The 26423-nt window shown below is 35.2% G+C and overlaps 1 protein-coding gene across 1 annotated transcript in view; it reads right to left on the bottom strand.

Annotated features, from left to right (window-relative positions):
• Positions 1 to 26423, bottom strand: part of SMARCA5 (SWI/SNF related, matrix associated, actin dependent regulator of chromatin, subfamily a, member 5) — a 39738-nt gene that overhangs the window by 3835 nt on the left and 9480 nt on the right. The window contains 19 exon segments of the mRNA NM_001271659.1: positions 1411 to 1623; positions 2048 to 2166; positions 2642 to 2774; positions 3506 to 3628; positions 3970 to 4083; positions 4715 to 4825; positions 5590 to 5709; positions 5905 to 6053; positions 9078 to 9210; positions 10628 to 10780; positions 10855 to 10976; positions 12880 to 13106; positions 14598 to 14707; positions 19030 to 19098; positions 20847 to 20978; positions 21544 to 21699; positions 23110 to 23289; positions 24018 to 24118; positions 25142 to 25242. Of these exon segments, the coding sequence (NP_001258588.1) occupies positions 1411 to 1623; positions 2048 to 2166; positions 2642 to 2774; positions 3506 to 3628; positions 3970 to 4083; positions 4715 to 4825; positions 5590 to 5709; positions 5905 to 6053; positions 9078 to 9210; positions 10628 to 10780; positions 10855 to 10976; positions 12880 to 13106; positions 14598 to 14707; positions 19030 to 19098; positions 20847 to 20978; positions 21544 to 21699; positions 23110 to 23289; positions 24018 to 24118; positions 25142 to 25242 (2566 nt within the window).

Raw genomic sequence — 26423 nt, 5'->3', positions numbered from 1 at the left:
TGGAATTATGGTAGTCAATCAATCACATGGCACCTTTCCCAATTTTGGAAAACCAGCCATGGAAGTCTACAATGAGTTCTACCTCATCTCTCTCTGGCAAACTGGACATACAGCCTCCAGAAAAGATTTAAAGTATAACGTAGAAGTAGCAGTTAACCCTGAAAGAAAGAGAAGTCCATTTGTACGGCTGCTGGTTAGCAGCCCCCTTTCTTATAGAGCAAAATTATTTTTTTCTTATAGTAAGTGATACTACTACACACACAACTACAGTAAAATAATTTTAAACTACTACTGTATAGAATACACCACACAAGGCTTAGAAATAGTATATAGAGATAGAAGAATACATTATCATTTTTTGTGCATCTTAACATGGAACATGTTAAAAAGTAACACAGTTTTAAATTACGGTACTGTACTAGTTAAATTAACATGGCACTGTCTTGTTACAATCACTATAAAATTATTCTTTATTAACTCTATAAATTGTTCCCACTTAAGAAATAAGCTTTCAGCAACTGGATCTTTTCTCTAATTATATATTTACACAGTGTTTTATCTTCAAAGTATCTTCATGTATTTAAGTTTAGTACATTTCCCAAACTTGGGTATCACAAAACAGTGATGTCTAGTGAAAAAAAATTTTCAGTGGTCAAACATGAAAATACTGCTTACTATCCACTGTCTTACTAAGTGACATTTTACTTTAAATATGCAGAGAAATCTTACTATAAACAAACACAAAGATGTTTAAACTTTGCTTATCCCAGAATATCCCAAACTTAAGACTAAAGAACTTATTAGCATTATCCTCATCTGGCAGAAAACAAGTTGAAGCTCAAAGTTCAACGGTGGTGAAATAAGGAAGAAAAGGAGCAATCCATCAAAGTTAAACTTTTCTGAATTCAAATTTTAGGTTATTAGAAATGGGGCTATTTGGTCAGAAACGGTTAGTCAGATATTGGGAATAAAGACAAAACCTAGCACTAAATCAGTACAAAAGTAGTATTTCACTATAATAAGCCATCTTAAAATAATCCAGACTCTGGATGATTTATATTAAATAAATCAGAATGCTGATTCTGATGTGCAGATGCTTGAATGCAAGGACCATTTTTCTTTATAGAAATATGTTCATTTGAAAAACCAAAAAGTCGTAACACTCAGAAGTTGAAACTGATACTTCCTCCCACTTAGAACTTGAAAAGCTAGTCTTATCATATAGTGATATTTAAAGATGTAAGATACTAAAGGATAGGACCAATAAACTTGTAAGTTATCCCTGGTATTAGATTTTATGATACTAACAATACTGTAACAAAAGTCTACTTCACAGAGTTTTTTAAGGTCACCTTAAAGAATACCAAAGATGACACTTACTCTGAACACAAAAAAGTCCTGAGCACTCACCATTGCAGTTCTGGACTTAAGAAACCAGTCAAATCTGAACTGAGGAGAGTTGCGAATACACTGTCGCAATTCATCATAAACATTTTCTTTGTCAAATCCAAGTTTGTGAAGCATACAAATCAGAAAACGATCTTCTTCTTCAGTATAGTTTTTTCCTTTGTTAGTACCATATGATATTCTCAGCTGATGAAAAGGTGCTTTGTACCGTCCAATCTATGAAAGTCAGATTTTATATTATATAAAATACAAATCCTATATAATCTGTATTTCAAACTCAGCTTTAGTATAATTAGCTAAAATGTTGCGTTTCAAATCAGAATTTTTTATCTAGAGCACTTCAACTGCTTTATATAATCTTTGTTGGGAAAGACCTTTACAGTCTTTATTATCATAAAGAGAAATACAGACTAAGACTTTCTGATTCTACTTAGTAAAAAGCTAATCTTAGTGCCTTTGACTCAGATCTATCAGTCTAGTGTATAGGTAAATTCTGCTGACAATACCATGTTTGAATGCTACTCTGAAGAAATTTTAAATTGTAAACCCTTACTTCTTTTCCTTTATAAAAAGTCACTCTCTCATACTCACAGCTAGGAGTTATTTTATTAACTACCTAACTTATTAACAAGCAAATTACCTTTGTGTCAAGTGCTTTCTTGATGCTTATTCTTCTTTGAATTCTCGCCTCTCCCCTTTCAATCTGAGCCATAATCTTCTCTATGTCCTGGAGCTCGTTGCACCTTTCCCAAAACACAGCTGTAAAAGTTGGACAAAGTAAACAAATCATTTATATTTTTATTTCTTTAATGTAAAAAAAATGGGATCAACTGGATTATTTATCTTCTAATTCTTAAATTTCTGCTATTCTAAGCAGACTCACCACAGCATACCCTCACATGTTAACCTAATAATACAACTGACTTCAGGAAACACAACACATAATACTTGAAGTTATGGAGCGAAATTAAGATAAAAATGCAAGGGCAATTACACAGTGACTTATTCTGATTTTCTTTGCTGTCGCTAGAGTTAGCTAGGTTAAAAAATTTTTAAAAAGGAAACCATTACGCCATTTCTGGAAACGGGACATTTTCTCATTTGTAAAAAATAATGAAGAAGGTACTAACTACACTGTGACAAAATTAGCTAATCACAACATAATTCAGAATAAGAAAACAAGAACCTTCCAACAGCTCTTACTAAACTCCAACAGCCTGGTTAAAAGAATTACCTGAATATTCAATGACTTCTTCTGGAGTTTTGCCTTCTACTTCTCTTGCTATATTTTCAATATCATCACGACCCCACTTCTCATTAGCTTTGATAAACTGGTTAAAATCTCTCTTATTCCAATTGGTAAATCCCTTCACAGGAACAGAAACAAAATATTTAATCACAGCACATTAAACTTGGAAAACATGCTATTAGCAAACCTTCTAAATATTACAAAAACAAATTTTCGCTAGTTTATTTATTAAGTTCTTTTAGAGTGGTAACTTTTCGTGTACATAAATGTACACTTTTGACGACACATTATATATTGCTCAAATACCCAAGCAATTAAATGTGAGTGGCTGAGAGTAAGGAACACTGTATAAAAAGGTGACAGTTTCACTGAGCTTTGAAGGATTACTAGCAGTTGGCCAGAAAGAGTGAATAACATAAAGGGCAAAAATATGAGCAAGTAGAAAAATGGAAGGAAAATGAAGCTTTAAAGGTAAGTCAAAGGCCAGATTCTGAAAGACCTTGATGAACACCAAAGGATGTTTAAAAAATACCAAGCCAAGATTTGTAGTTGAAAATGGTGACTGGGTAGCAATGTGGAAAATTCATAGGAAAGACGGGAACATTCAAAGTAAGGTGATAAAAAGGATACCCACTCTACCGAGCCAGAGTAATAAAATCTGTAGTCTTCTCAACTACCTCAACTAGTGACAATCAGATGGAGCATGTATCCACATGCCCATGCTTTATTGTCTCCAATTATTCCATCTTTAAAAGCAGAAACTTGTATTTATTTTTATGCCCCAACATAACCTAACACAGTCCTTTACAACAAACTGTTACTAAAGTTTGTACTGATTAAAGGCTATACCTGTGTTAGAAGCTTCTCTTTTTCCTCTAACTCTTCATCATTAAGGGATTCAGCTTCATCAATTTTAAGCTGTTCTTCTTTTTGTGCCTGTGCTGCGTTAGGCAACTCAGGATTTCGAGGTACCTAAAAGATATTTCTCTATGCCATCAAATCAGTAAATTTTAAAGAGCATGTGATGAACCAACTAACTGACATTTCACAAGTTTCAATTCAACCAGGAAAGAAAATATACTGATACATTGCATGTATTATGTTAAAAACAAACCAGATTGGTCATGAAGTCTTATTTTTTCTTGTTAAAGAAAAACAGACCGAAGTTTACGTATTTCATACATACAACTAGACTAGGCTAAAGCAGTATTGTTTCACACTAGGTCCAAATTAGATAAATATTTATAACTAATGTTTATACCTTCCATAATTTCTGGATAGGAATGAACAGAAAGGCAGATAATTTCAATTACCTTGTACCCAATAGTTTTTCTGTAAAACAGAATTTCTTTTTCCAGTAATTCAAATAAACGTGGAGGAAAGAACTGGAAATCCTGAACATTGGGTTGTTTTGGAGGTCGAGGAGCCTAAAGAAAAACAAAAATAAGTGTTATCCATAAAAAAGAAATTTCACTTTAAATGTATCCTTAGTCCTCACTTCATAAACCACAACAGCCAATTCTGCAAGCAACTGAATGCATCTTTCAATAAAACTGAATTTATATCTTAATTTTAAATGCACAGATTCAAAATTAATTTTTAAAAAATGATAACTAAAAACAGAAGGGAGTACACTCTAAAGAAATGCAAAATGTAGGCCAGAGGCAGTGGCTCACGCCTGTAATCCCAACACTTTGGGAGGCCAAGGTGGGTGGATCATGAGGTCAAGAGATCAAGACCATCCTGGCCAACATGGTGAAACCCCATCACTACTAAAATTACAAAAATTAGCCAGGGGTGGTGGTGGGTGCCTGTAGTCCCAACTACTCGGAAGGCTGAGGCAGGAGAATTGCTTGAACCCGGGAGGCGGAGGTTGCAGTGAGCTGAGATCGCACCACTGAACTCCTGGTAACAGAGTGAGACTCTGTCTCAAAAAAAAAAAAAAAAGAAAAAAAAAAGAAACACAAAATGTAATTATCAATCTTTTTGCAAGAATATAAGAAAAAAACTACATTTTCAAAATTTTTAGGTATTTTTATGCTGTGTCAGTCAACTCACCTTGGGTGCTTTAGGTTCACTAACACGAAGAGCTTCCCTGAAATATGCATCAACGGCATAGTTGGCTTTTCTTTCTCGTTTAGGTGGTTCAATCCACTCTGTGAATGCAATCTAGCACATGGGAAACAACTCAAATCACCAACTTTTATTACACACAGTAACAAATCATCATCAAGAAGGATGTTTGTAAATGTAAAGATATTCACAAAATCCTGGGCTATAAGCTCTATGAGGGTGGAGACTATGATACTTTGCTCAATATTATGTACATAATTAACACGAGACAGTGTCTAGTCAACAGAGTAAGCATTCAGTATTTCTTGCTTAAAGGAACAACTGTTAAATGAGGGAGAAACGCTACAGAATGTTTGGTATAAATCTAAACTAGGAGAAAAATGTAGACACATAATTAGCCTACAAAAAATTCTGAAGATATAGACCTAAATATTAACAAGAAAAACACTGGGTAGAATTATTTTTTTCTTCTAATCTCTGGGTATTTTTCAATTTATCTCTATATTACCAAGTATTACTTATGAAGTTAAGAAATTTTTCCCTTTATTACCAGCCAATTCTGCTGTTTAAAATAAAATGAATCAGGTTACCATCCCAAATTACTATTCATCCCATACAAGAATATATTTCACTGTAAACATATACCACAAACTTCATTACAAAAACTTTAAAAATATTTCAGCGCTTACCAACTGAAAAACTGGCATTAAATTTTACATAATGATGAAAATATTCAGATGTGAATAAGCAAAAATGACTACCATTTTAAGCAAAATTATAAGACATTACAGTAACACTTAAAATTCCAAGTTTCCAGTAAAATAAAGCTTTCATGTAACCCAAACCTATTTCTAAATTACCTTTTGTTTTTCTCTGTAGTCTTCTCCTTCGAAGTTATAAACACTTGACTCTGTATCCATTGTAAAGTTTCTAAGTGAACTTTCGCCCATCTTGGAGAGCTTTTCATTCATCTCTGCAGTCTAGAGAACAAAACAATCAACTTCTTAGATTCACAACAAAGCAAGCATGAAAACTGCAGTCAAAATAAATTAACTTCATGTACACAAAATCTTCTCTTTAAGGAAATAAAATTATTTGTCATCAATGTAACAAATATTTCCTGTTTCTGGTCTAAAACATTCTATATTAAAAGTATTATTTGATCTACATCTCACCTTCTTTGCACCTCTTTCCAAAATACCATCGATATCTTCATCAGTGATCTCACTTTCCTTTGAAGCAAACACATGTGTTGCTCCATGTCTAATCATTTGAAGCATTTCATCTTTCCCAATTTTGTTCAGATTCTGATCCACAAGCCTCCCTGAAAAAAGATTGTGTTGTATAATGTTAACTGAACAGACTTTATTTTACTGGAAACTTGAACCTTTAAATGTAAGGTTTAATGCTTTATAATTTTATCTCAAATGTCAATCATTTCTGTTTACTGTTTATTCACATCTAATAATTTTGATTTTTGCACTAAATTTAATGCCAAATTTTCAGTTGGTAAGCTACAAAACATTCCTAAACCTTATGTATTATATAATGAACCCTGCTGTATACTGTGTCAACGAAATATAATCTCTTGTGAAAGCTGCATATGAAAAATTTTCAAAAACCTACAAGTTTCAACAGATGGAAGCATTATATACACAAGTTTCTGATGAGCAGAAAGGTATTATTAACTAATACTCCCCAAATCAGCTTTTCTCCTTAGAAAAGTAAAGTAAAAAATCCTTCACCTAGGCCAAACTTTACACAGAACTGAAATATGTAACATCAGTTTCTTTTTAAAGAAAACTTCCAGAAGAACTGAAACTCCTAAAAACTTATTTTATTCGTTTATTTTTTTGAGACGGAGTCTTGCTCTGTTGCTTAGGCTGGAGTGCAATGACAGGACCATAGTCACTGCAGCCTTCAACTCCCTGCTCAAGCCATTCTCCTGTCTCAGCTTCCCAAGTAGCTAGGACTAAAGGCATGCACTACCACACCTGGTGAGAAAATGTATCTGGATCATCGAAGAAACTCACCATTAATAAATTAATAAAGATTTTCAGTTGGCAGGAGTTTGGACAACCTTGTAATTTTTCAAAAATACAGGTATAAAAAAACAAACAAAAACCCAGAAAGACTTGTTTTCACCCTCCTCAAGGGTCACTCACATACACCTAAACAAAGCTTTGATTTTTATATGCCAACCAACTTGTAAGTAAGTGGAAAAAGATCCAAGTTTTCAACAATTTCTTTAAATACTTGTATCATGGTTTGGGACCCATAATAGGATATACAACCAAACATCCATGACTTTGTAAGTGAGGAGATATCCACAAAGTATGTTTCCTTGTGGATGCTACCATTGGATGCTACCATTGCTACCAAAATGTTCTTATGCTTATACAAACTACTTCCAAGTTGGGCAGGAAGGTTCCGGAACCTTCAGATGTAAAGTGCTTGTGTACTCTCGTTTTTGATTATGTCCCTCAAATAAAAAACAGTAACACAAAGGTATGCACTTAAGGCTTGCTGTTTGACTAACATGTCTACAAATGGCACAAGAAAGCTATTAGCCTGAAGGTTTGCTCCAAAAATTGCCACAGTAAATATGAAGTAAAAAAACCTCAAGATTTCTAAATTAATTATGAATCAATTAAGGTCTTTTTTATCTTTAAAAAAAAGTGTTTCGGACAGGCGTGGTGGCTCCTACCTGTAATCCAGCACTTTGGGAGGCTGAGGTGGGTGGATCACCTGAGGTCAGGAGTTCAAGACCAGCCTGGCCAACAAAGTGAAACCCTGTCTCTACTAAAAATACAAAAAAACTGGCCAGGTGTGGTGGCGGGCATCTGTAAATCCAGCTACTCAGGAGGCTGAGGCAGGAGAATTGCTTGAACCCAGGAAGCGGAGGTTGCAGTGAGCCGAGATCGTGCCATTGCACTCCAGCCTGAGTAACAAGAACAAAACTCCATCCCAAAAAAAAAAAAAGTGTTTCATGGATGAAAATAACTGAGAACAAGAAACACATGGCAGGTGTATTTCAAAACACATGGATGTGTGAAGAAAAATAAAACATTAGCCATTATATCACCCATGAGATAACATCACAGGGTGGCAGCCTCGAGAAGTCCCCAGAGATTTTTCTAATTAAACACTTAAGAGTTAACAAAGTTCTTGATCCCCCTTGAGTCACTTCCCAGCTGTATGTACAACGAACAAGTAATTTAACCTCTCAAAAGCCTTTATCTCTGATGCTAACATCTCAAGTTGGCATGAAGACTAAAGGAGAAAATGAAATGTTAAGTATATAGCACACTGCCTGGCACAAAGTAAACACTTTATTAACGGAAACGATTTGTAAAAATAAGCAATAATTTATTGTCTTCAGGTATGCAGACACATGGTTAACACTATGAATAGCATTAGGGATACCAAAGACATGTAAAATACTCTCTTACATGGACATCAGAGACTGACAAAATCAAGATACCTACATAATCAGTAAACAATGTAACAGTATGCCTTTCAGCTTTATAGACAGATAGTAAATACATGCTCACAATTGCAGTTACAAAGGAAACCAATGCACACTTGAAATTATTAAGTTTCCCACCCCTTTTCTTGAATTTTATATTTCCCATCATCAACTTTATAGTAGGCTTCATGAAAACATAAATTATGTCATCCTTAAAAGCTGATCTGGAATGAGAACTTAAGTTTCCTTCAATTGATCCAAAATAAAATCCCACTCCCACCCCCTACTCCTACTTATACCCTTGTTTACTTCATCTCTCCCTCCCAACTAAATTGTAAACTCTTTGAAAGCAAGAATACTTGTTTGTTCCATTTACCACTGAATTCTCAGCACCAAGAACAGTGCCTAGCATCTGGTGGGTACTCAGTAAATTGCAGACAAGAAAAAAGAATAAAATCAGGCTCTTTGATTTTTATTTCTTCAGTTTTCCCCACAGTAATCAAGAGTAGTTAGTACATATAAATCATTAACCACCACACTGAATGTCAGATATTTTATATACATTATCCCCTTTAACCCTTTAAAATCCTTAAGTGTAGTTATTTTTATCCCCACTTAACAGATGAGGAAATGGGTTCATGTAACGAGAGAGAACTGCTAACTGGCAGAGTCATTATTCAAACCTCAACTGTCCTGAGCCCAAATCCATCTTTTTAATGACAAAACTAAAGTTTACTGTATTTGCAATACAAGTCATCTCTACTGGCTGCAAGCTTGACTCAATGGATGCTTAGTAACAAGAATCTTCTAAGACGATTTTCAAACAAAAACAGGTTGTGTCAATCCAACTTGGTAAAGTTTTAAAGTTCCATGGCTTACCTTGTTGAATGACTATTGAATCCAGTCTGAGTTTCATCTCAGCACGTTCTACTATTCTTTCTTCTACAGTGTTATCAGTTATAAAGCGGAACACTCTGACTGTCTTGGTCTGCCCAATTCTATGTGCTCGGTCCTAAATAAATTACCATGTTATTTTGAATTTAGTTTAAAAGTCACATAAATAACACTGAAATGGGTACACTGAGAAAAAAATTAAAATATTCTGAAATATAAAACTTTTAAAAATTTGTAATAACACTGAATCTGTAAGGAATCAGATGAATTCTGCTAGGTTACACTGAGATAAAACACGTAATGTCTCCAAACAATATACAACATTATAATTTTTAAATCTGATGAGGAAAGATTTTAAGTCTTTTTTCCTAGGTTTAAATTCAAAATGTTTTTCTATCTAAATCAAACCCAAATTGTCACTGCTATCAGGCAAAGAAGTGACATGAAACAACTTAGCAAACAACACAAAAATTCTAACCTTTAAATATTACCCAATTAACTACATACAAGTAGTCAAACTAATTTGAATATGAATTTGTTTTACTTTTGCTAACTACATTCCTAAAAAACTCCCTTATTTCTAATAATTGGTCCATTTTCCCCAGTCACCCTTAGTAAGAGTACAAGATGAAAGTGACTAATGGGCTGGGTGCAGTAGCTCACTCCTGTAATCCCAGCACTTTCAGAGGCCGAGGTGGGTGGATCACCTGAAGGTGAGGAGTTCGAGACCAGCCTGACCAACATGGTGAAACCCCATCTCTACTAAAAATACAAAATTAGCCAGGCGTGGTGGCGCACACCTGTAATCCCAGCTACTCGGGAGGCTGAAGCAGGAGAATCACTTGAACCTGGGAGGCAAAGGTCACAGTGAGCCAAGACTGCACCATTGCACTCCAGCCTGAGCAGTAAGAGCGAAACTCCATCTCAAAAAAAAAAAAAAGTGACTAATGACAGAGATTAAAGTTGGGTTTATGGTCCCCAATATCATGGGTCAGGCGAATCTGCAGTATCAGTTCTCTCAATCTAAAAATAATCTTCCTGATCTGACCAGGTACTCTCACACAGGTGTTCTTTTAAATAACTAAAGTGGAAGACAGGCTAGTTGCTCATCAAACCCAATTCTCTTTGGTCCTGTGATATAACTATACTATAATTTACCAATTCCCTTACAGTCAGTTATGCTACATGATTTGAGTTCTGTCTAATTGTTTGATCAAAGGGGTGGAGAGACAAGGAGGCTGTTTCAAGGTCTGACCCATAAAGAATTTCCTGGGAAATCCCCAACTCTATCGTTTCCCCCTTCTGCCAATAGGATGCAGTATAGCAGAGGACTCCAGGGTCCCAAGATATGGCAGATCCCTGAGATGGAAATACCCTTATTTAGATGGAAGATCACCTCAATATACTCTCACTGAACCATTAGATTGGAGAAAAATAAAATTCTATTGGGTTAAGTCACTGATATTTGTAGAATTAGCCTGTCCTAACTAACGCCATCTACTAAGCACAGAATATATTTATTTGTTATCTCTTACCATAGCCTGAAGATCTACTTGTGGATTCCAATCAGAATCATACAAAATTACTACATCAGCAGTCGCAAGATTGATGCCAAGACCACCAGCACGCGTGCTTAACATGAAAACAAACTTTGTGCTGTTTGGTTCATTGTATGCATTAATGGAGTCCTATGGATAAAACAAAATGATTGTCAAAAAATTTATCTGATTATTTTTTATCTCCCTCCCCAAATTTTACTCACTTGTCTCTCATCATGGGGCGTCTGACCATCCAACCTGCAGTACTCATAATTTCTCCACATGCAATAATCTTCCAAAATGTCCAATACCCTTGTCATTTGACTGAAGATTAGTACTCGTGAACCTGTTGGGGAATATAACAATCTATTATCAGTGGCTTCAAAAGTAGAAAAATTTAAGGGTAACCAAAACTAAGACTAATCAATTATCCTTAATTCCAAAGTTACCTACTTGGTTACAAGGGGGAAAAAAATCTACACATTATTATCCAAGTCAGTCATTTCCCACTTTTTTCTCACCATGGCACAAATAAAAAAGGGTAACATTTGTACAGAAAAGCATATTTGCCTCTGGTCTGGAAGGCTTTGCCATCCCAAAGGGTAAGATAATCATTATCTTGTTACCCCATATACGTTTAAAAATAACTTTCCACTACTTCACAACAACTCTTCAATGCATATGACTCCCCAAACCTCCAACACACACCTAATAATCCTGGTCTCAGCCTGGTTCTGAAGACCCATTCCAGATCAAAGGACCATAATATGTGCCTTATATATCTACAATGACTATCCTTCACTTATCACTTATCTGCCATGATTCAAATTATCCGACTGCCTTCCACTTCTTTAGGCAGCTACATAATACCTTCAGTAGAATATATCAAGACAAAGGATCATTTTGAAAAGTAATGATTATGAAATTATCCTGTCCTAGAAGCAGAGGCTGACAATCTGCTGTTGTCACACGTTCCTGTACCTCAAATGCATAAGAATTTTTTTTTTTTTGAGACGGAGTCTTGCTCTGACACCCAGGCTGGAGTGCAGCGGCGCCATCTCAGTTCACTGCAACCTCTGCCTCCCAGGTTCAAGTGATTCTTCTGCCTCAGCCTTCCAAATAACGGGGACTACAGGTGCATGCCACCATGCCCGGCTAACTTTTTTGGTATTTTTGATAGAGACAGGGTTTCACCATGTTGGCCAGGCTGGTCTCAAACTCTTGACCTTAGGTGATCTGCCCACCTCAGCCTTCCAAAAAGTGCTGGGACATGAGACTACTTAGTAGTCTCCATTTTCCCTGCAGAGTTTAATATACCTTTCATTAATATCTGAGTATTCCCACCAAGTTCCTGCCACTCCTCCCCACCAATTTAATTCCTTTAATTACTTTGCTTTCAAGGAAAGCATTTTTTAAAAATCTATCTCTACAAAAAGGTATAAAAAGGAAAAAGTAAACCCATTCACTGACAACTCTTACAACATGCTTTTGATAGTATCATAGAGGAGATTCACCTACTGGTCCAAATGTCATTCTTATTAAAATATAGAGAGAAACACAAACTTGAATCTGCACACTTAATACTATAGCAGTGATATTTTGTATCTTTAAGAGATATGTAATAATTTATGAAAGGCTATAGTGTCTGGCGTTTGCTTCGAATAATCTGGGAGGAGGAAGGGTATAGCAGACTAAAAATGTTTTTATTAGTTAAAATTGGAAGCTGGCTTCTAAGTTCTTTCTGCATTCGTGTAATTTAAATATACCCAAACACACACCACAGACATACCCATTTTCATATAAAAAGTCAGCATACTACAAAAAAAAATGTTTCAGGTCCATGTACATGGTACCTTATTAAATTAAAACTCCACATAAATAATTAAAAAACAATATCATGAACACACCACCACTGTCTAACAATGGATCTGGTAACCATGTGTGGGAGGGAGGTGCATTCTTCACATTTTATGACAGAAAGCTATAATTTCTAGGAAAGTATATATGAAGTATGAACTCTTCCCAAAATCAAGGGAGTATGGTTGCTCTAACTACTGCTTACCTTCTAAGAGACTTAAGGCCTAAAATCAGGAGCGGGGGTTAGAGCTCAGATAATGAACAGGTTTTTTTAATGTTCTACACTTCAACCTTGGAAAGCATCAGAGCAGTCATTTCAAAGTACAGTGCTTCTTTGTTTTAACATGAGCATTTTAAGACAGTTTTGATAATTTGATACGGGTAACCGATACCTTGTTCTTTTAACTTAGGGAGCAGCTTGTCTAAAACCACCATTTTGCCACTGTTGGTTACTAGATGCATATCTGTTGTATAAGGTGGACCAGGTTCTGCTCCATCAAAGAGATACGGATGATTACAACATTTTCTCAACTGCATTAGGATGTTCAATAACCTCATTTTGTCCATCTTGCCTGCTGAGTTGAGTATATCTATATCCTTCATTAATATCCGAGTATACCTATTCAAAGAAGAAAAACATTTTTAGAGCTCAAATGTTCCTTGATCAATCCCTGCCACTTTACATACTTAATCCCCTTCCCCACATGAACCCCCAAATATCTATAAGAAACTACTCATCAACTTCTAGGTATGGTTAGGAATTTAACATCTGTAACCTCTTTCTTTTTACTTCCATTTTTCTTTACTGTCCATAGCATTATAACGTTCATACTTACGCCTTGGGCCTTGAGGATATTATTTTAAAAGTACAAAAACAGTTCCCTTGGGTAGAATTAAAGCAGTAAGACATAATATTTTTAAGTAATAAAGCAAAACTTAAAAAATGTAAGTTTTAAACATAATTTTAGTTTGCAGTTTTTTGCAACAGGAAGTGCCACTATTCGATTACTATATACCCCATAGTTAGTGTAGCATTTAGGTAAGAACCCTAACATGTAAGAAGACAGGAAGAATAATGAAATGGTAAGGCATGATGATGAGAATAATATGAATACAACGTGACTTAAACATACATATAAATACATAGGGTAGGGAGGTATGTCTGTGAGGCAGGTCTGTGAAGCTACAGCCATAAGCTAAGGCCAGATTATAAAAAGCCTTGAACATATACTAAGGATGTACACATTGTTATGAAAGAATGAGTAATTTGTCTAAGCATCAAAGTTTTAGAGCCTTGGATCCTCTGAACAAAGTAAGTAGCCTAGGCAATCTATGCTTAAACAACAAGGCAGACCTTTCCATCTCAATTCTGATATAAAGTTCACTCAAATGTTTAACTAAAAAAGATTTGTCTTCCCTTAGCATTGACTCATCTTAGTTCTGTTTTAGAGCCATCCAAGGTTAAGCCTAATATCTGCTACCCTTTCAGAAGTTTTTGAGGACATTTAGGACCAACCACCTTCTACAGATAACCTCTTACCCAGATAACATGCCCAGTTCTCTATATGATATTAAGTCCTTTAACCAAACAACTCTGGCCTCTTGCAAATACTTATCAAAATTTAAGTATGCAGTTAAATATACATGAAATATGATGAGACCAGTAAAGAAAAGGGTAGCTATATTTATTTCCTCTCCTTTGAACACTACACTTACATTAAGGCTAACAGTATCTTTTTCTGCAGCTACTTTACACTGACCCAGTATTTATGAACTATAAGTGAACTGGATATCTCCCACACTGTGCTATCACAGTTTCCTTTTTAAAAATCCCAAGTAGATGGTTTCATATGAACCCCGTTTAATTAAATCCCAATTTTAATTTTGGATTCATAAGCCTTCCATCCTGATTCTGTCATCTAACAGGTTCAAAACTTTCTATAACGAACTTAATGAGCAAGCCCTATACTACGTGACAAGAAAACTCTTTTCAGGTTGAGTTCAATCCAGCAAACTGGAATTCCATGAAGACACAAATTAGGAAAACAAAATACAAATGAAATTTAGGGAAGAATCAATAGTGCTATCAAGTACATCTGAGAACACATACCATTCCCTTTGCATTTTGCTGAGGCCCACATAGATTTTTACTTCCTTCTTTGGAGGCAAACTCTTTTCAACATCAGCCTTAATTCGACGAAGGAGGAATGGACGCAAAACCTTAAAAAGGACAAAAATAAATAGGTAATACCAATATTACACATAAGGTCATATTTCAGCATCTTAGAATTGTATATAAAATACATGAAAAAGAAATTTCTCTGCGTGAGTATCAAGTGATTTCTTAGGACTTCTCCCTGCAAATACAGTCATATCTCAGTATCTGTGGGAGACTAGTTCCTGTCCCCTTCCCTTTGAATACCAAAATCCACAAATGCTCGAGTCCATTATAAAAAATGTAGTATTTGCATATAACCTACAAACATCCTCCCATATACTTTAAATCATCTCTAGATTACTTATAATAATAGTTAATGGAATGTAAATGCTATGTTAATAGTTGTTACACTATACCGTTTAGGGAATAATGACAAGGAAAAGGTTGGTATATTTAACAAAGATGGAACCATCTATTTTATTTTTATCTTTTTTGGGGACAAATATTTCCAATCCATAGTTGATTGAATCTATGGATGTGGAACCTATGGATATGAAGGGCTAACCGTATATAATTTATTACTACTGGGTTCCTGAAGGGTAGTAATACAAGACCATTACTTATTCAATAAAGGCATACCTCAGAGATATTGTAGGCTCAGTTCCAGACTACCTCAATAAAGCAAGTCACATTTCCCAGTGCATCTAAGAGTTACATTTACACTATTAAGTGTGCAATAGCATGTCTAAAAAAAAAACAATGTACATATCTTATTTTAAAAATACATTATTGCTTTAAAAATGTGATACATTATTTAAAGCAATATATTACTGCTTTAAAAACAGAGTAAACACATGCCGTTGGGAAAATGGTGTTTATCGATAGACTTCCTTGACACAGGGTTGCCACAAACCATCTATTTGTTTTGCAAAATAAATGTTTCTTAAAAATGCAGTATCTGTGAAGCACTGCAAAGGGTAATGAGATGTGCCTGTATATGTGAGTATATACTTGTTATACTACCATAAAATACTAAAAACAATAGTAAATTTTTAAAATGTTTTCAACAATTTGCTGCCTTTCAGGTCTAAAACTAGTTACTTGCATGCAGACTGTCTAACATTGCTTAAGAACGGGCAAGGGTCAGGAGGCCGAGTCAGGCGGATCACGAGGTCAGGAGATCGAGACCATCCTGGCTAACATAACATAGTGAAACCCCGTCTCTATTAAAAATACAAAAAATTAGCCAGGCGAGGTGGCAGGTGCCTGTAGTCCCAGCTACTTGGGAGGCTGAGACAGGAGAATGGCGTGAACCTGGGAGGCGGAGCTTGCAGTGAGCCAAGATGGCGCCACTGCACTCCATCCTGGGTGACAGAGCTAGACTCCATCTCAAAAAAAAAAAAAAAAAAAAAGAATGGACAAGGGTCTCATTAAGATCTCCTTATGGTTAGTCTTTAAACTTACTGTCCTAACTTACGGAAAGAATATAAAAGTACACACTTCAATAAATCATGAGTGTACAGTTCTAGAAATTTTATTCAAGTACTGTAAAAGTACCCATGTTATTACCCAAATAGAACACTCTAGAAATCATTTTTGTGTCCCTTCCAATCACTATCCCCTCTTTTCCTTCCCAAGGGTAAGCAATATTCTTATTTTTAGACACCATAAATTAATTTTGCCTATCATTTTTAACTTTATATACATGGACTCACTCAATATGCACCCATTTATATCTGGTTTCTTTTATTAAACAATGAGACATTTCCATGTTATATGTAGTAGTAGTTCACTCATTTTTATAAAACAGTAAGTTTTAAAATTAACTACATAACTAAAGATAGCCTTTTTTGTACCTCTGTTCTATTTACACTGGTTTTTACAAATAGTGACTGTATCACAAAACAAATTAGTGGGAAAAATACCAGCAACACCTCTCTAACATCACCACGTAGAAAAGCTAGTTCAGCCCTAGTCAACAGGCGGCAGCAAATGCCAGATGTGTAAGTGAAGACCTTTAGCCCCACTGGTTGTCTTCTAGCATTGTCCAGCTAAATAAATGTAACTGGATAAACCCAGGTGTAACCCACAAAGAAACCATCCAGTCAACCCATAAATTCTGGGGTTGTTAATAAAATATAAACTATTAAGTGTTTTGGAGGTGGGGGAAATAAGGGGGTCTTATTAACCCCTAAAGGGGGGTTAAGGTGTTTTTCGGGGGTGGAGGGAATAAGGGGTTCTTTTGCAGCATTAGATAACTAATACATCAAATAAGAGTTATCTCATTCCTAAGCATATCCATACTGACTTCTAAACCCTCCTTTCATTATGAGACCACAGGTGCTACTGTAGAAACTTCAAAGTAAAGAGCAGGAGAAAGTAGAGAGGTAGCTACAAGACCTCTTCTCCCTGACTTCATAAGCATTTTCAAAATACCCTGTGAACAAAACAGAGTTACCAAATCTGGTTGATACTGCTGAATGGGTTGTTCATTTGCTTTACCTAGATGTACCTATGTATTTACTAAAGGAAAGCCAAGAGCAGATGAATAAGGGGAAAAAAAATGCATGAAAAAAAATCATGTTCTTCTGCCTCCTTTTCTACCCCCAAGATTACATATACACTCCACAATCCTTGGTCTAAGTAAATACGAAGAGAGTGCTTAGATGCATGAATGCCATCTGAATTGAAATAAAGGTAGCTAGGAAATTACTACCTTCAAATATTTAACAAAACTCTCAATATTTAAGAATTTTAAAGTACTTTATAATGAAATATTTGAACAATCATGAACTTAAAATTTTTTTCCCTGTTCAAATATCCACTCTAACTAGGCATTGTGCCAGGTATACAAAGACAAATAAATCTGTGCTTCCTGCCTTTGTGCTTACAATCCAGTATGGAAAACACTTGTGAATCATCTCAATATCCTCTGCAAAGTCCTATAATATTAGGATGCTCAGATTGTTAAAGATGGAATACACAGAAGGGCACCTAGGCCAGCCTGAGCCTGGCTGGTTCAGTGGAGGTGATGTCGCTGAGTCTTGGACTAGGTATTAGTAAAGAGACCAGGAAAAAGGATTCTAGATGTAGCAAAAATGATGAGCAAAAATAGATTAGAATTACCACAATGTTTACAGAAAACTGACAGTGGGGTCAGCAATCTATCAAATTAAAGCTCAATATATGAAGAAGTAAAACAAAACAGATGCCAAAGAATGTTAAAAAGGTTAGGTCATGGAGGGGCACAATTTTGTTCCCCAGGGGACATCTGCAATGTCTAGAGAAATTTTTGGTTGTCACAACTGGAGGAATGTTACTACTGCCATCTAGTGAGTAGAAGTATCAGGGATGCTATTAAACATGCTACAATACACAGGACAATCACGTTCTCCCCTCTCTCCTTATCCCTCTCAAAGATATACCCAGACCAAAATGTCAAAAGAAGCTGAGAATTCCTGAGTTAGGTGATTAAGGGCTTTATATAACATTCTTACAAGCTCCTGCTTTAACCTGCTTAGCAGGGTATTTTAATCTGGTGTCTGTTAGAGAAGTTTCTCTACCTACCAACTTTTACTTGTGAACTGTCACAGGAAGCTGTATGTAGAAACAAAGCTATACAGCAAGTAAAAACATACCAACTCTGCTCATAATGCAATATTAGCAGCTGTTTATACACAATGTAGCTAGATTTAAGAAAAAACAGATGGATCTTTAGCCCTTTCAAAAGTGAACCTGTTAGATTCTTCCATGGAATGTAAATTGAACTAAGCTTTAAAAACTTGTCTATTAAGGCCGGGCATGGTGGCTCATGCCTGTAATCCCAACACTCTGGGAGGCCAAGGCAGGCAGGTTGATAACTTGAGTTCAGAAGTTCGAGATTAGCCTGGGCAACATGGTGAAACACTGTCTCTACAAAAAATACAAAAATTAGCTGGGCATGGTGGCCAGTGCCTGTAGCCCCAGCTACTCTAGACGCTGAGTGGGGAGAGACTGCTTGAGCCTGGGAGGCAGAGGTTTCAGTGAGCCAAGATTATGCCACTGCACTCCAGCCTGGACGACAGAGTGAGACTGTCTCAAAAACAACAACAAAAACTTGTCTATATTAATTATTATGCAATTCTTCTTCCCCCCACTGTATTTTGTATAACTGTAAGAGCATACTTTCTCCCTTGTCAGGATTCCATTCTAGGTTCTAACACTGAAACAACCACACATCACCCCCTACATTGATTGTAAGATGTAAGAGTTAAGTGTCAGAATTCAAGCAGATCTGATTCTTAAGCCATTGTGTTTTTTATTAACAGGAAAATAATCTACTAATTTAAACCTTTATCCTTTTTCCCATCATAAATATGTTTTAACACTACTCTAAAATACTTACCATATGAAGCCTCTCAACTAGCTTTTGATCCCCAAGGCAGTTGTTTGTATCAAACCAGGAATCAAAGTCCTAAACAAACAAACAAAAAATATACTCAGATCAGAGATAATATTAACAAATACCCTATAATACCAGATATAGAAATGATTTCTAGAATTAGTAATTTGAATTGTAACCCACAAAAAAAAATCACTTAGTCCAATTCTGGTTTTCATGTGTCATTGTTACTAACTTTAAAACAAGTAGTTCAGAAATCACACTACCTTCTAAACATTCTTCTCAAAAACATCAAAATAACAAGTTTCACAGTAAAAAGTTGGAGAGCAAGTTCTGTAGGATTAGAAAATTAATATTCTTGAAAAATATCTTTCAAGTTTCATAAAAGCTTGAAAATTAAAACATTTTATAGTTTGTTCTCTGAGACCATTCGCACTACTCAAATACAAGTTTACGAACAATGTCAATTTTAATCAAACTTACTAAATGAAATTGAAATTACCAGCATTTCATTAATATTTGGTTAGGATTTCAACAAGGGCAGTTTCCCTAACCTCATCTCTTGAACGTATGTATTATACATGTGCTTTGTTTTTGAGTAAACATAATCTTAGAATTCACTGCTTTAAAGTAAATGAAAGTGTCAATGTAGTGAGAAAAAGGAATTATCTCAAAAACATCAAAATACATAAAATCGAAGCTAAAATTGCTTTTGGAGTCTGATTAAATATCTTTTTACAACACAAAATCTCTATTCTTTCAAAATAATCTTCAACAGAAAAAAACAAAATTAATTAATACCTTTTTATAACTTAATTGTACAAAAATATACTAACGCGGACCTCTTCAAATCCCTCCAATACACACAAGACGCCAGCTATGCAAACAAAGCTTCAAAAATAAACGCTGGTCCAGGAAAAAAAAACTGCAATTTCTAACAGCACAAACTCTTGACATAGTTATTATATTACTATTAACAGTTCAAATAGCTAATTAACCATTACTATCATTTCTATGACTATAAATAATCCATAAAGATTAGGTTCTATTTGTTTGTTAGACTATAATATAAGAAAAGCCAGACAGATTTCACTAAATTTGACAGTCATCCTTGGGACTTAAAACATAAGCAATGTGAGGTATACAAATCACTTCAGGAATACCTTGAGCAGCACCTTAAAAACATAACCAGTCAACCTAGAGCCACTGAAACAAAGTCAGGCCAACCTGACTTACCAAATAGGAGTGACATTTATGCCATTTCAGATAGAGAAAACAATGATTTAAAGAAGACTGAGGCCTGGTGTGGTGGCTCATGCCTGTAATCCCAGCACTTTGGGAGGCTGAGGCAGGCAGATCGCTTGAGGCCAGGAGCTTGAGACCAGCCTGGACAACATGGCAAAACCTCATCTCTGCAAAAAACACAGAAACTAGCCGGGCATGGTGGCACACACCTGTGATCTCAGCTATTCGGAAGGCTGAGGCACAAGAATCACCTGAATTCCGGAGGTGGAGGGTGCAGTGAGCCAAGATCACTCCACTGCACTTCAGCATAGGTGACAGAGTGAGACTACATCTCAAAAAAAATAAAATAATAATAATAATAATAATGAAATAAGATTGAAACCAAAGGCACAAAAGTAAATTCCCATTATACAGAGACAACCTAGGAGATAACACCAGGCTAACTATGTAAATAAAAGCATAAAAAATTAATAATAATCTCAAGCCATGCTAAAAGGCAGGCCACTTTTATTACAAAAATATATAGCATTAAGCAAAATATTATTATTAACCAGAAAGCACCAGGAAATACTTACATCTGCTGAATTAAACACATCTGGCAACAGAAAGTTAAGAAGTGACCACAGCTCATGCAAGTTGTTCTGAAGAGGTGTTCCAGTTAATAATAGTCTATTTGTAGTCTTGAATTCCCTCACTATTTCTGACAACTGAAAGAAAAGAACCAAATACACCATTAGAATATTCTGCATATTGCATTATCTACAACAGCAAAGACCTGGAACCAACACAAATGCCCAACAATGATAGACTGGATAAAGAAAATATGGCACGTATACATCAGCGAATAGTATGCAGCCATAAAACAGAATGAGTTTATATCCTCTGCAAGGACATGGATGAAGCTGGAAGCCATCATTCTCAGTAAACTAACACAGGAACAGAAAACCAAACACTACATGTTCTCACTCATAAGTGGGAGTTGAACAATGAGAACACATGGACACAGGGAGGGGAACATCACATGCCAGGACCTGTCGGGGGGTGGGGAGAAAGCAGAGGGAGAGCATTAGGACAAATACCTATTGCATGTGGGGCTTAAAACCTAGATGATGGGTTGCTAGGTGCAGCAAACCACCATGGCATATGCATACCTATGTTAACAAACCTGCACGTTCTGCACATGTATCTCATAACTTAAAGTTAAAAGAAAAAAAATCTGTACTTTAATCAAATTCTTACATGAAGGCTTTTCACATCTAAGTATCAAATTACCTTAGATTTTTCATTTTTGATCCTGTGAGCTTCATCTATTACTAAGTATCTCCAATTAAATTTTTTGAACACAGACTTCTCTTTAATAAGCATTTCATAAGATGTTACACATACATCCCATTCTCCCGGTAATAAAACGTCTCTGACAAAAGCAGCCTGTGTAACAAGAGAAAAGAATTACATCACGTAGAAATAAACTACGCATTACATTTACTGATGACAAGTAATCTAGTATATAAAAGGAGGTGGGAATACTAAAAAGGAGTAGAGTAGCTAGCTATATTATGCAAACGTTTAGAACCAGCTTTCCTAACACTAAAGTAACGTCATTAATCATTTAAATGTCAGAACCATTAAGTTTTAAAAAACTGACAAAGTTAACCAGTGAAAACTTCAATAGACACTTAAAATGTCTTTCTGCAATTCCACTAGATCGGGAAATTCTTAGGAGGCAGGTTTAGACAAAAAAGAGGGGGGTTTTAACATAAAGAAAGGAAGAGGGTGGAAAGATAGTTAGCAGTAGTAGGCATCTGCACTCCTTTCAGGTTTATAAATGTATTAACACATTCCTAATAGTATTATTTTAAAGGTAAGGAAACTGAAGCAAAGAGTGGTTAAGTAATTACCACTCTTTGGGCTCCCAAACAAACAAACAAAAATTGATAACTTAAAATATCCAACATAACTAGAAAGGGAGAGAAAAAAATATAGACTTATCACTCACAGGTAAATGAGGAAATAAAAAACAAGTACACAGATATTCAGTAGAGTCTGAATAAATTTCCAAATCTGAGCTTTATATACTAATGTCATTATTTCCATCTCTTCTTCCCACAAGGATGTTGTCAACTGATCGAAATTTTAACTTATTTTGTTAAATATCATAATAAATCACCCAATTACTATATATGACTCAACCCGTCTTTAAAAACTCTAATTCTGTGACTATTACCACTACACACATTCATCTAAAAATGTGGCTCCTTAAATTTCCAACCAACTCACATTTCAAAATATCTTTTAAAAACAAGAAAATAACTTCTAACGAGAGCACAACCAATGATTTTATAGAACCACTCCCAAAAGGGAGAGAAACAAACTACAGTCTTACAGCTTTCTACCATTTCTAATGTCTTCTTCCCAGTATGATTTTTTTTTTTTTTTTGAGATGATCTTGCTTTGTTGCCCAGGCTGGAGTGCAGTGCTGCCATCTTGGCTCACTGCAACCTCCACCTCCCAGATTCCAGCGATTCTCCTGCCTCAGCCTACAAAGTAGCTGGGACTACAGGCCATGTGTGCCACCACACCCAACTAATTTTTTGAGTTTTTAGTAGAAACGGGGTTTCACTGTGTTAGCCAGGATGGTCTCGATCTACTGACCTCATGATCCACCCGCCTCGGCCTCCCAAAGTGCTGTTTTTTATCCACCAAGACAATGCTACATTTGTAAATACTAATATTTGCGAAGATCCCGTCTCTTTTATCCTTCTTCCAGCTATACCCATACTCAAGCCTGAATTCCAATTATTTTAGCATCAAAAATGTAATGAAATACTAGAAACTTACTCTTTGTTCTTTATCTCCTATCAAACAAACAGATCTAAGTGTTGGTACCCATCTCTTGAATTCACTCATCCAGTTGTGTAATGTAGACTTAGGAACCAAAACCATATGAGGACCAGGAATGTTTCTATAATGTTTCATGTACCCAAGAAGAGAAATTGTTTGAAGAGTCTTTCCTAGGCCCTGAAAGATTTCAAAATAACCATGAAGCAGTGAAAAACAAAAATATTATTTCACAATTATACCTCCCAACATATAGAAATGTTCAAAAGAAATGCTACATATTTATAACAGTTAATAAATGGCAAAAACTTAACATATATCAAAGTTTGTAAGTGTTATGTCATATAATTTTCACAAGTCTCTAAAGGAGGTATTATTATCACCCGCATAAGGCCCCGTTTAAGTGACATTCCCAAAGTCATCTAGCAGAGCTAGCATTGAAACACATTTCTTTTGACTTCATACTTTCTCCAACCAATTAAACGTTTTAGCACTATAGCAATAAGGAAACTTTTTTAAACATTCATTACATAACTAGTAGTTAACAAAAGATAAATGTTTTCTAAGAATTGTACAAGCTACCACCTGGAAAAAACATTTATCGGTTATAAACAACTAATGACCTCACTTTTGTTTTACAAAACTGGAAGCAAATAAATCATTGTACTATAAAAGTCATCCAAAAACATGTTTCTCAAATGTATTCTTTTTAAATTTATCGTATTTTCAGCGATGGAAATTTCTCACAATTAAAATACAGATCACACTTACGCAACTAAGGCAAGCTGCTTATACTAGTTTCTGAGAGGATCCATTTGCTAACAGTTGTAGACTGTAAGAAACTTTTATCAATGTATAAGATATTTTAAATACAAAACATACCCTTCAAAAAAACTACCAACACATACCATTTCATCTGCAAGGATACCATTGATGCCATTCTCATACAAAGAAATGAGCCAGTTTAATCCTCGGACCTGATAATCTCTCAGTTTACCCCATTTTACATCTAAGAACAAAAGAAAAGCACAATAGGCATTTTAAGACAAGAAATACAAGGCAATGTCTTCATCTGGGCCTACACATTATCTACTGACTTTATTTTCATTACTAACGGATTCTTGAATAGGAACTCTGCAAGTTCCAAAATACTAGAGGTAGCTGCCATGGTCTGAAGTGGAAAAGCTGGACATGGAAGATAATCAAGTGCGGGAAACATGACTGCGGGCATTAGAGTACCCACTCCAACAACTCAGTTCTTACGTTACCCATATACTGGTCTGAGAGACTCTTTGGCCTCTTGTCTTTTTAATGAAAAACCAAGTGTTCCTAACCAAGTATTTTCAGCTTTCATAAACACCAGTTCCTAACCAAGTATTTTCAGCTTTCATAAAGACCAGATACAGGTTATCTGGGGATTTTATTTTCTTTCTAGTAAAAAAAAAAAAAGAAATAGGAAATTCCTAAGTTACTTGTCCAATGTATCTTATACATTCCAATGCACTCTCTTTCAGGGTATACTACTTATTTTGCTCCCCAGAATAATTACCTAATATACATAACGGTCACCTGATTTTTCTTTTTTAATATGTACACAGTGTAGCCCTCCATCTCCTTTTGAAAAACACTTGAGGATAAAAAGCTAACCAATAAACAAATACATTTCACAAAAAATTAAAACAAATTAATATAAAAACATCAGAAGTAAGCAAATGTGTTCATGAAGTACCTTTTTTAAAATAAATTAGTTTTCTTATGTGGGACAAATATAAAGCAAAACGATCCTTAGTTTTACATATACTTCAGGGCAATAACAAACACAATGACATTTTATATAACTTTGAAATACAGCACTACTATCCTATAATATGCTCTCATCTCCATCAAAATCTGAAGTTTATTTCATAACCAATAAACATCTAAGATTACTAAAAATTTGCTTCACAAATAGTAGCCAACACAAATCCAAAACATTAACCAAAGGAGGTCTCAAAGGGCAATTTTTAAAAAAAATCAAGTGTGTTTAACATACACGATGGAGAGTCTTCAAATCGAGTGCAAACATTGGTTGCTTTGGAGCTTTCTGTTAATAGCTCTTCATCCTCCTCTTGCTCTGTTCTACGGTGTCGGTAACTGTTAAGATGAAAATAAAATAACCTGATTTGTGTTTTGGCTTTAATTATCAGCTACTGTTTAAACATCATAGTCAAGTGGCTGACCAAGATTCCACAAAATTAAATTTTTAACAGGCATCAACCAGTGGACAGTAGAAAATATGAGTACATTTAAATCTGCAATGTTTTAAATAATTATTTAAAATATACATTAGTTATTAAAATACACCAGTACAATACATTAACCAGAACCCAATAAACTCAAATATGATAGTCAAATTTCAAGAACTATGTAGTCAGAAAATCTCATTATTTGAATTTTGAAGTGTACCTTTTAAAAAATCTTTTTGCCAAGGAAAAAGAAGTTCCAGAAGCCACATGTTTAAAATTGTAACTTCGAGCAAAAGCTGCAGCATAAGGACTCAGAAATTTAAGCAGTGACCACGGATTCATCAAAAAAATTTTTAAATACACATCTAAATTCTAAATCCTAAGAGAATCAGATATACTACCCCCTTAAAAACTGATTTTCTAAAGTTTTAATACTGCCAATTAATCTCTAAAGGGCTTGGTTCAGTAAAACTAATACTTACTCCCCAATTCTGATACTTTCAACAAATATTTTCATCTTATTTAGAAAAAGGCACGTTATGCCTCTGTTGAGACCGCTGAATCTAATTTGTAACTTCATTTCTACCAAAACCACATGCTTGCTAAAAGGATAAGTGGCCTTCCAAGATAGAAGCATTCCTCAGAAATTCAAGGGCCTTCTTGTTTGTTATATATGCTTCTAATCATAATCAGTACATCCTAGTCTGTTATTCCTTGTACTTCTCTGCATTCTGAGCCTATGAAATTGAGTGCAAAGATCTACTTCCATCCCCTATTTATTCTCCATAAACTGGGAGATAATTTTAAATTATTTTTATAAAATATCCTTTATAGTTACTCTCAAAATGTTTGATTATTACAGTCGTAAAACTTAAAAGCTGAGATGTCATTTATTGTTAAAAATTGAATACAATCGTGAATGACTTAAAAAAAAAAAACGTATTCCTGGCCAGGCACGGTGGCTCACGCCTGTAATCCCAACACTTTAGGAGGCCGAGGTGGGTGGATCACTTGAGGTCAGAAGTTTGAGACTAGCCTGGCCAACATGGTGAAACCCCATCTCTACTAAAAATACAAAAATGAGCTGGG

This window comes from Pan troglodytes, chromosome 3, assembly GCF_028858775.2.
Source record: "Pan troglodytes isolate AG18354 chromosome 3, NHGRI_mPanTro3-v2.0_pri, whole genome shotgun sequence".
Taxonomy (NCBI): domain Eukaryota; kingdom Metazoa; phylum Chordata; class Mammalia; order Primates; family Hominidae; genus Pan; species Pan troglodytes.
This window is presented reverse-complemented; position numbering and strand designations above follow the sequence as displayed.